This window comes from Phaethon aethereus (assembly GCF_964289735.1).
Source record: "Phaethon aethereus genome assembly, chromosome: 20".
Taxonomy (NCBI): domain Eukaryota; kingdom Metazoa; phylum Chordata; class Aves; order Phaethontiformes; family Phaethontidae; genus Phaethon; species Phaethon aethereus.
In genome coordinates this window covers 10,615,698-10,626,182 of record NC_138596.1, presented here as the reverse complement: position 1 = coordinate 10,626,182, position 10,485 = coordinate 10,615,698, and the positions used below count along the sequence as shown (strand labels likewise).

Below are 10,485 nucleotides of genomic sequence, written 5' to 3'. Positions count from 1 at the left end.
TCAGAAATGTTAATAAAGCTTACATCTGTATGAAATAGACAAGTAGTATTTTGTCTCTCTTGAATATAGGTATCGTATAATATCCTGCAGAGTTTGTGTATATGAATTCAGATAGGCGAAAGGAGAATAAGTAAAATAGACTGTTCATATGGCTGATAGAAAGAATAAATCCAGACCTAAGTTTAGCTGGGAGAAAATGAAAGTATAGTGCAGAGGAGAGGGAGTGGTTCATTATGTGTGAACTCCTGTACATGTGTACTCCTGAACCTACTTTAGGTAGGTTTGGGCCACCTTAGTTTCACAGGTATGTAAAATTTGAATATTTGCATTTAGCATTTCAGTGTGGGTATAAGTCATTTATGTGGTTAGCTGATAGAATTTAGCTAGCAAAAATAATAGAAATGCAAGTGAATCTTTAGGCTTTCAGAAGTTTAAGTGAATGAACCAGATGTTTTCTAGGTGTTAAACCACAAAATACTCAATGGTTTCTGTTGGCCTTGCGTTTGGCGCACTTCCAGCTGTAACCGATACCCTCACTACTGCTGCTGCTGTAAAACAGCAGCTTCTAACCTTTTTTCATTAAATGCTTCTCGTGAGTGTCACTTATAGGGGAGAAAGTGTGTGCGCTACCAAAGGTGCTTTCCCTGCCTGCAGCTCACCGTGACTGATACAATAATTTCCTGAGCTGGCAGCTGCTGCTTTCAGATAACCCAACAATTCCTTTGCAAGCTATTTTACAGCCAAGCGACCCCAGCTGCAGCCTTAGTTGAGAGAAATTATACTTCAGAATGCAATTGTAATATTTTGAAAAAGTGCCTTTCCTGCAGCATCAGTAAGCCAACATTAAGTTAGAAAAAACAAACCTTTCAATAACCCATCCTAAAATAATCTTTTTAAGTGTGTGTTCAAACTGGGAGAGCCAGCACAAAGCAGCTATAACTGTTCCTCGTTGCTGGCATTCTGCAAAACCGATTGTGGTCTGGCTTCTTAATTAAGAATTAAGTAGGTATTACTTCAAGGTTTTAAATACAATAATTGGCGTTACTGTGCAGCCCCTCTTTCCACTGGCTGGGGTAACATGTTATTGGTAAGATAGCACAAAACAGCACCTGAAGAGTCGGTACTGCAGCAGTTGGCTTCTGCGGGGCACTTTTCTGTGTAAACGCGCAGAGCAGAGTTTTATTATAGCGGAGGAATTTTTTGGCACTGCACCACTTTCCCTTCGTACGCACTTCAGCTGTTTTCAGCTGAAACAAAAGCGTTGTAGAGTTACTGGGTATGGCTGAAAAAATGGCCTCTTTGCCTTCGAAAGGAAGGCTAAGGATTCATACCTAGTACAGTCTTTGCAGAAGGAAAGCAGCACTTCAGATGAACTCATTTCTGCAATAAGGTGATGCTTGGTAATGGGGTCATCTTTATAGTGCCACAGACTGAAATGCCGTACTGTTTGAGTAGTTCTACATTTGAACTTTTGTTTTAGGTCCATCTCTAAAAATGGAAGGTTTAAATGACCCATTCACGTGCCAATAGAAACTGTTTTTTTTCTCCAGGTGAATTCTTTTCCTTGAAGCTCGATATGTTACTGTGTGTCTGATTCTGTTTCAGCTCAATATTTGAGGCAGCAGAAATCAAGGCTGATGTTACACCAATTTAATTGTACATCATCTTAAGATCAGTTGTTGCTGTACCCGTTTGCCTCTGGGTGCCGGGCTGCTGGTCAGGTTGATGTCTGTAAAACCAGAAATAGCCTCTGAGAAGCAAGCGTATCACGCGTCTGTAACGCAGCCTGGGCTTACCCTGTACTGAAACGCCAAATGAGCTCCTGTGCGCGTTACATACAAATAAAACCTTGTCTTTGGCTTTTTGAAGGACAGGCAGTTTCTTTTCCTAGTGAGCATTCTAGGTGGCTGCTGTTTAATTTAAAAAATGTTAACTAACATGATTGTGTGTGTCCACACCCAATACGTGTGTTTAGCGCTAAAGAAACAAGAGATATTACTGTGTTTAAAGAATGCAGTTTGTGAGAGAACACTGTGCTATCAATCTCCTGTAAAAACCTTTTTCCTTCCAGGTATGTGTTTGCAAGCCTTTGTCGAAGCTTTCTTCTGCCTGGCTCAGAAAAAATACAAGTCCCTCCCACTTCATGAGCAAGTGGCATCGCTGGTCGATTTTTGTGAGTATCATCTGGCTGCCCTGGATGAAAAGCGCCTGGTTTGTGGCCGCGGGATCGTGGAGCGCCGAAGTGCAGTAGTTCCTTGTCAGACAGATGGACTTCACCTTACACCAGCTGCACATACGCCCCTCCTGAATCGCACAGCCACAGCTAGTAAATTTGCAGATTATAGAAGTCATCGCTATTAACGGTGCGAATTCACCAGGACAGAACTGAGAATTACTCCCCGGGTACGTACGTGTACTGCAGGAGGAGAGACAGACTCCTGAATTCCTTTGTCTGATAGTCACAATTATCTGTTTCAGCTTTTTTTATTTACGCTCTTCAAAAAGAGCTCCCGTTCTCGAATAATGATCCTGGCAATGGCGATTTATTTACCCCTCTCTTGGACCTACAGTACACCTCACGTGACAAACTGCTTTCATCCCGAGCGTACAGAAAACCACGTGTGAAGAGAGGGACTGAAATACAGTTGGATGATAACCAGCATCATGGGATTGGTTGCACTGCTGGAGGCGCACTCATATCTAAGGAATTGCATTGCTTTGTATTCACTGGATGTTTCATGGAAACCAAGTAAGGAGGCTGCAGGCCCAAATACCAGTTGTGGACTTTGGAAAATTGAAACCTGGAATTACATTTGTGGTCAGACTTCAGGGTTTGATCCTCTTCTTTCTGTGGCTTGCACTGTACATGTTGGAATGAATACAGATTTGGTCATTGTCTATGTACTTATTTTTTAAAGTCAGTCTTAAAACACTGAAATCATTTTTTGGCTTCTACTTCTTTGTACATGACTTTGCCATGACAAGTACTGTTAATTTTTTAAAGAAAGACTAAAGACGTTTATCCTTTTGCTTCCACAGAACCAGTAAGTTCACATTGATATTCACAGAAAAAATTTACTTAGGTAAGTCAAATTTGGTGAATCAAGCGGTGGTTTTGTCTTCAGGTACTAAGCACTGCTGCTGCAAAAAGCTGTACAGTATAAAGGCCTAGGAGTTCACTTAAATTCCAGTGAAACGTTGACTAGGCTAAACTAATTGTATTCTAGGTTTGCTTATTTTTGCCTTTTGTCTGTTTGTTACCCTATTTGGACCTGCAATAACGTCTAGAGCAGATTTTTTTTTTTTTCTTTGAACATATTCCTCATTTTTTCACTTTAACAGTGTAACTGTGTACAGATTAGATCTATATTATTTAACAGGATATTTTGACAAGAATGCTGGACTATACTGCTGGAGTTGTACAGAGTAGTCTTATTTTTTGAGAAATGAACCATGACTTCCATAATTGCACTCTTCTTGGGGGGGCTAAGCAGAACACAAGACTGGCTGAGAGGACAGGAATAACTTGGAACTTCAGGGCTGTTCAATGAAATTCTCTTTGGTCTCATATTTTATTACATAATGTATGTCTACATCTGAGTTGGATTTTCCTCCTTAATCTTAATGAGTCTGCTTATGTTCTAGTGTTCTTCATACCGTCAAAAATCACAAAGCTGTAAGATGGCACAGCGTCTGGGCATTTAGGTTTGGACTGGAGAAAATGACCTGAGCTCGATGTCAAAATGTTCCAGTGGCTCGTGTATCAGAAATGGGACCTTACAGCACGCTGTCAGTGCAGAGGGAGCCACCCATGTAATGTCATGGACTAAATGCACACACGGTGTTGAGTGAGTGTTTACGCCAGGAAACGTGGAGAATTTCTTTCCTGATTTTAGTTTTAAGCAGCATGCATTTTTCCTAAGGGGCAATCAGCAGCATGGCAATACAGTGCAGAAGTCAAGCTGAGCCCACAAGAAACGAATACCTAGCATGTGTTAGTATCAGACGTGGGCGTCCCTTCTCCTCTCTGTCTTTTTCCATAGCACCAGTAAGAGTAGTAATAGATGATCTTATTTAGTTCAACGGCTAGACTGTTTGAAATTTCATGTATTGTACATAAGAGGACAATTGTAGACTAATGCCACTGCCCTCAGCCTTGTTTAAGTTTCATAAAGATTATTGCAGTATGAAGATAGAATGCCAAACTCCAAGGTCTGGCATCTGTCAGAACAAATGAAGCTGAAAGGGTCATTTTTTTCACACTTTCATTGTAATATATTTGAAGACATTCACAACTTGAAAAATGGTTACTTCTCATTTTGTGACATCTGACATTTGTCTTGCGATTGGCAGTGTGTTACTAGAAAATAGCTTACCGTTTCTCTCATCTTGTGATTGATGTCCTGTAAAGACAGACTTACAGAAGAGTCGGATTTGCAATGCTACGACTGCGAATGCCTTTCCTTACAGCTTTCAAGTAGTACGATCTATGGCCTAAAATATCCAACTTTTGCTATTGTATAAATTACCCTGATATCAGTGGAATAAATTAACGATTGTATATAATGAACACGGATAAGATCTCTCTCTATTTTGGAGATCTTCACATTCTCTGGATCTAACACATATTTTTAGAGCCTGTGCATACACAGGCTGATGCGGTATGCCCTGTTCATCTCCCACTTCAAATATGAAGGGTCCCTTGTAGAATAGTCAAAATACTCGATTATCTGCCTCTAGTAATCCGGTGTTCATGTATTTATATAATTGGAAAATGGAATGCCATATTATTCTTGGGGGGAGGGGGAAGATAAAACACAAGTATACTTTAGAGACTTAATGACAAAGTCACTTTTTTCTTACCTCCCATCTAACGCAGATTCCTCTGAATATTATTTAGCATCCAGAGCAATTGCACACAGCCTTAAAATTACCACACACAAAGAATTACCAGAGACACTTTATTCAGCACATGAATGCTAATGCACTGATCACCCGTTAATCCTGAGGTACCTTTCTACCAAAAGAAACAACGCGTGGAAGGTAGTAGGCATTGTTTTTTTAATGGTACTTTTCTAGATAATTCTTTTCAGAGAATAACACAGCACTTGCTTTTCCATTTAAGACATGTATGATACGAACATGCCATACCAGTGCAATATTTCTTGCTATCAGACACACTGGGTCTCGTGTTCCTCACTGGGTATAAATCAGAATAAAACACTTCAACATCCAAGGAAGATTTGAGGCAAGTGCATCCACAATCTCAATCCAGACATTCCCCTTCCCTGCAGGCTTGTATCTAGCCTGAATGTGCCCAAACTCGCTCGGTGACGACTCCTTCCATTTTGAGATTTTCCTCTGCATGAAGCTGTTGTAGACAAAGTCACCTGAAATTTGTCTTCTGCCTAATCTGGATTGGGCTCTTGACATGCAGTTGCCCTCTGCCCAAATGCCCAACTCGCCCCCCCACAGCTGTAAGTTTTGGGAACAGTTGGTGCACAGCAGGTGGATCGCTTCACTCATCACACACTTCTACCTACTTTCAGCTGGAAAGGGAGGTACTTGGCTAATTACCCAGTTAATGCTCTGCGGAAAGACCCACGTCCAGCTGCTTCCACTTGGTCCCCTCAGCTGGAGCTCCCACCCCTGGGCGTGCAGGTGACTCCTGTTTACTGGCTTTATCCCTCTGGTTGCATCAGTCTTGAGTTCAGCCCATCGTCAGGAGGTCAAAGGATCCTTCCCAGAGATGGGTGCTGGCAGTTTGGAAGCCCTGGTGACCAGGAGGGATCTAGTCGTCCTCCCGCCCGAGCCTGGCGTAGTTCACCGACGGCAGGGTAGGTGCGTGTCCTCGTACCCCGGGCGCTTGAGCTGGAAGGGGCTGGAGCCTCTGCAGGGATTTTGGGGGTGTGAGAAGGGCATTGCTGCACTGCTGGATGTGGTGGCCTCCAGGGCTACGCGAAGGCTGTAGGAAGAGCTGCCGGCTGGGTCCTGCCTGGCTGGTGCCTCTACTTGGCACTTGCTTACGCTGGTGTGAGCTATGAATGACTGACGCTTGCTGCCACAGCTCCTCGTGTCTAGCCAGCACTGCGTCCGATCATTCTGATCTCTGATGGACAGTGACAATCTGCTTCTAAATATTACCCCGTTCCCTCTAATTTGTTTTCTTTTCCATTATGTTTTGCTGCGTTTCCTCCTCATTCCGCGGTTTTGCTCCTCAGCTTGCCTAATAAACTGATGTGGTCAGTTGGGCTGGATCCGTTAGTTCAGCCTCCTGTGCTGCCGTGCAGCCGTTTCTGGCACATGCGTGTCTCCATTTTGAAGGTGAATCTATCCTGCATTGTCTGTTTGCGGTTACCGTGAGGTTTGCCTTTGCTGAGCTGATGCTTCAATTCCAGCTGTTCTCCGCGTGTTGTTAGAGGATCGATCTCCGCAGCTTCGTTGGGTGGGTGCTGCCCCTGCAGCCTGCCAGCCCCCTTCCTCTTGGTCCCATGGCCGTGGACGTAGTGCTTTCCAGCGTGTGGGCTGCCCCTCGGTTTCACAGAGCAGAAATACGCAATAAATTACTACTTGGTCGAGTCCGGCCCCAGCAGACGGAGCCCCCGTGGGCTTCCTGGAGCATCTCCACGGCCATCCCTGCCTGGCTCAGCCACTGCGGGAGCGGGCTGGCTCGTGGAGTCCTGAGCGAAGCGGGTCATTTTCGTAACGATTGCTGCTGCTTATCGTCAATGGGAAGGAAGCGGATTGTGGAGCCTGCCAGGGCTTTACACCGTTGGCGGCTGGGGTGCGTGCTGAGGTGCCGCTGCGCAGCTCGTTAGTTCGAAACGGGGAGACGAGGTTGAAGTAATTGGCGCATCTGTTGTGGATTGTGCTTTTTTCCCCACCTCTGATCTCCGTCATCCTCAGAGGTTGATCAAAGCCTCCTGCGGCAGGAGGGCGAGGTGGGGACGGCGCGGTGCGTGAGCGGGTACATCCTCTCCGTTGCGCTTGAAGTCAGGGCTGTTCTTACCACGGGCTTTGCTAATACCGTTCAGTTACTATTAAATGGACCCAAATTCAGTAGCGATGTATAAATATCGTTAGGAAATACCTCAGTACCAGCTCCGGGGCAGATTATGCTGAGACTCGATGTAGATGTGGAGATGAAGAACCCGGGTCTCGGCTGCTCCCCCGGCAGCTGGGTGGGAGCGCGGGCAGGAGGGCTGCGGACGCCCTCGGGGCCACAGCAAGCTGAAAGAGCCAGTGATCTTTAGTGGAACTAAACAGATCTTTAGAAAAGTGCTTTCATTTTTTTTATTCTCCCCTCTGCTCACCCGTTGCCCTCTGTGTTTTAGTCAAAGAACTTTACTTTGTTTATTTTTCTTGAAATTCATGTTCTCACAGCTTTTAACTTCTGCGTTTTTACCTCTGCTTTTCCCTTTTATCTTCCTACTTTTCCCTCCCTTATTGTCATGATGGAGGGAGAACGGAACTCCCTCACCCTCCCTCTCCCGATCCTGGTTTTTTTGGTGTTATCAAGCTGTTCAAAATCAGCCCCTTGTTGAGCTGTTTGATCCTTGTCAGGTCGGCCGGTCGCGGCTCAGCTGCCGCAGCACTGCGTACGCGTGCAAACACGCCGCCCTTGGCCCGCTGCGCGCTGGGATGGGGGATATTCATCTTCAGGCCCCTCCAGCTCCCTGGAGCCAAGAGCGGCACGGCGGGGCCGTGCCGGAGCTGGGCGTCGTCCGCCCGCCTGCGGGGCTGAGGACTCGCGGGGACCCCGGGAGAAGGTGGGAACGTGAGTTACGGGCACAAACCCAGCTCCCCGATTCGTAGTTTGCAGACTGAGTCTGGAGGCTCAGGCTGTCTCCCTGGTGCCCCCAGCACACTCTTCCTTGCTCGGGGGGTGAGGGAGGACCATGGCTTCCAGGTGGAAAAAGGGCGACTGTAATAAATCAAAGTCAATCAGCTTGGGACCTTTGTTATTCAGGTCTCATTCCTCAAAGATGTGGCACAAAAATCAAATGGCCGAGGTTATTTAATTATCGCTCACACCAGCAATGGGGAAATCTGATAATGTAACGGGGCTGCCTCAGTATTATTTATGTGAAGAGGAGCTGTGCTTGCTGCCAGGTGGGAAGCGGCAGAAATTCAGGTGTCCAAGTCTCTCCCTCTTTTCCTCTCACCTCCTTTTTTAATAACCAAGTAACCGAATCTGATGTTTCTCTAAGATCAAGAATAGTGCAGGGCACGTAATGACAACCCAGAACACGTTTTCCCCGAGTGAAGGGAGCGCGTCTCAAAACGGAGCCTGTGAGCAGCTCTGACCCCAGAGCTGCTCCTTGCCAGCCCCGGAACTTCGATCTGCTCTTTCTCTGTTAACGTCGTTCTTAACTGGTATTTCAGGGTATTTATTTCAGGTAGGGCTTGGGAGCTGGCTCCGGTTCAGCAGCCTGCGTGCGCTACGCAGCGCCGGCGTGGAGCCCACGGCCTTTCCTGCCCAGCCCGTGGGCAGCACCGCTGCGTTTGAAGAGACGCGTCGTCTCCTCCGGTGCTGAGGGTGCTCTGACTCCCCAGCGCGCCAGGAGCGGTGAACCGGGCTGCGCGAGAGCTGCTGCTGCGGTGATGGCGGGAAGGAAGCGCTGCCCGGCGTGGGGGCTCTGCCGCTGCCGCCTCTTTGGGCCGTGAGTCGTTACGCGTAGCCCCGACGCCCGGCACGGGGACGGCCCGCTCGGGCGCTCAGCGCTCGTTATCCGCGTGTTGTAGTGCGGGTCGGAGCCTCTCTACGTTTCACCCGCACTGGGGGCAACGTTTGCCGTCTTAACTGCTCAGCACGCCGCCCCGCGCGGCACGTGCACGCGGCGCCTTCGCAGCGGCGGCACCTTTGTGCCGGCTGCAGCCGTTCCCTGGCACTCGCGTTGGCCCGGGCGCTGGTTTGCCAGCGGCTGGGGGGGGTCCCGGGGGAGGCTGCAGCAGCAGCAGAGAGGGCACCACGTGGCGCGGGGCCGAGGCAGCGCGCGACGCCGGCGGCACCGAACACGCACTCGGCAGCGTTTATCTGCCCAGTGCTGGGCTGCTGCCTGCCAGCGCGTGGGGGGGAGGAGGAGGAGGAGAGAACGTTATGCGTAACACGTCACACCTCTTTGCAGAGCAACATTAATTACACCTACTACAAACCAACCTGCCGTCTGCTCCGTGCCCCTCCCTGCGCCGGGTACCCAAAGGGCCAAGGAGGTCACCTCGAGCACCCCGCGGGCTTAGTCCGTGGGCTGCGCGGGTGAGCGCGGGCAGGTTAAAGCAAGGGGCGTTGGTTGCTGGGGAGGACCGTGGCCTTTGCGTCCCCTGAGCGCTGCCGCCGGCCTCCCGGGGCGGCTGGCTGCGTTCCTCCCCGGCACGTCTGTGTTCGCCCCTTCTCGCCGTGCTGTCCACGCGCTGCTGGGCTGGCGGCTGCCGCGGCGGGCTCGGGTCAGAGCACCTGACCGTCTCCATCCCGGCTCGCCTGCGGGCAGCATTGCCGGCCCTTTCTGCGGGACGCGGAAGAGCGTGGGCAGTCGATAGACACGGGTGAAATAAAGTGGTGAACAGCAGCAGGAGCTGAAATAGCAACATCAATAGCAGTTTCCAGATAATGATCTAATTAGCACAAACAACAAGTTTCCGCTAATGACTCTTGTTCTTCCAGCCCCTTCCTTTCTGCTCGCCTCTCACTATTGACTCCTCTGGCAGGGAGCGGCCGTGCTCCCCCCGCCTCTGGGGCCGACGCTTTGGAGGTTTGTTTACTGGCTGCCTTGGAATTACTTCTCCAGAGGATGTTTGCTCTGGAGCTTGGGCTGACGTGCGTGGGATGGCTGTGCGCAGCAGCGGAGGGAGGAGAATCGGTTGTTTGGCTTTTGTAGCTTGCTAGAGGCCTTGGGAAAGTTGCGCTCCTACTGCACGTCCCCAGTTGTAAAAACACGGATGCTGACGTTCCGCCACCGCAGCGGAGGCTGGGAGCCGACCGCTTGCGAAGGGCTGGGGAAGCGGTGAGTGAAAGATGCCTGACAGGAGCAAAGATCAGAGATTATTGTCGGAGGAGCAGAAACAAGCCGTTTCTGTCCCTGCCCTCCCTAGCTAAAAGCCTCATCTCTGCACCTCCCTGCCTCTCTCCCACGGAAACAGAAACGCTCTTTTGTCCCGGGAGGGCCGCAGCTCGATGAGTATGGACAGAATGCTGCCACTGCCCCAGTTGCTTGTGGCCACCGAGCTGGCTGTTGCGGTGTCCCCAGCTGTGCGGCGGGCAGGACCCTTGAATCTGCCCGTTTCCAGGGTGCTGGAAGCCTGCGGCTTCCCCGGGTTTGAGACGCTTGGCAGGTGGCGGCTGCGGGCATCTGATCCCCGGGAGCTGTGCCTGCTCCTTCCCCGGGATATGCGAGGCATGGCTGGAGCCGCAGCCTGCAGGGACAGGACTCACCCGGGTGGGAGCAGCAGGAAGGTGGGAGAGTCGCTGCCCTGTCCCTCAGCAGCGTT

General features: G+C 49.4%; 1 protein-coding gene across 1 annotated transcript in view; it reads left to right on the top strand.

Moving 5' to 3' along the window:
- The window catches only part of TTLL11 (tubulin tyrosine ligase like 11), a gene marked incomplete at both ends in the record, with an annotated part of 51,453 nt that extends 49,092 nt beyond the window's left edge, over positions 1 to 2,361 (top strand). Inside the window, one exon of the mRNA XM_082009084.1 lies at positions 2,072 to 2,361. Within this exon, the coding sequence (XP_081865210.1) occupies positions 2,072 to 2,361 (290 nt within the window). The remainder of the gene's footprint in view (positions 1 to 2,071) is intronic.
- Between the last annotated feature and the right edge of the window lie 8,124 nt (positions 2,362 to 10,485).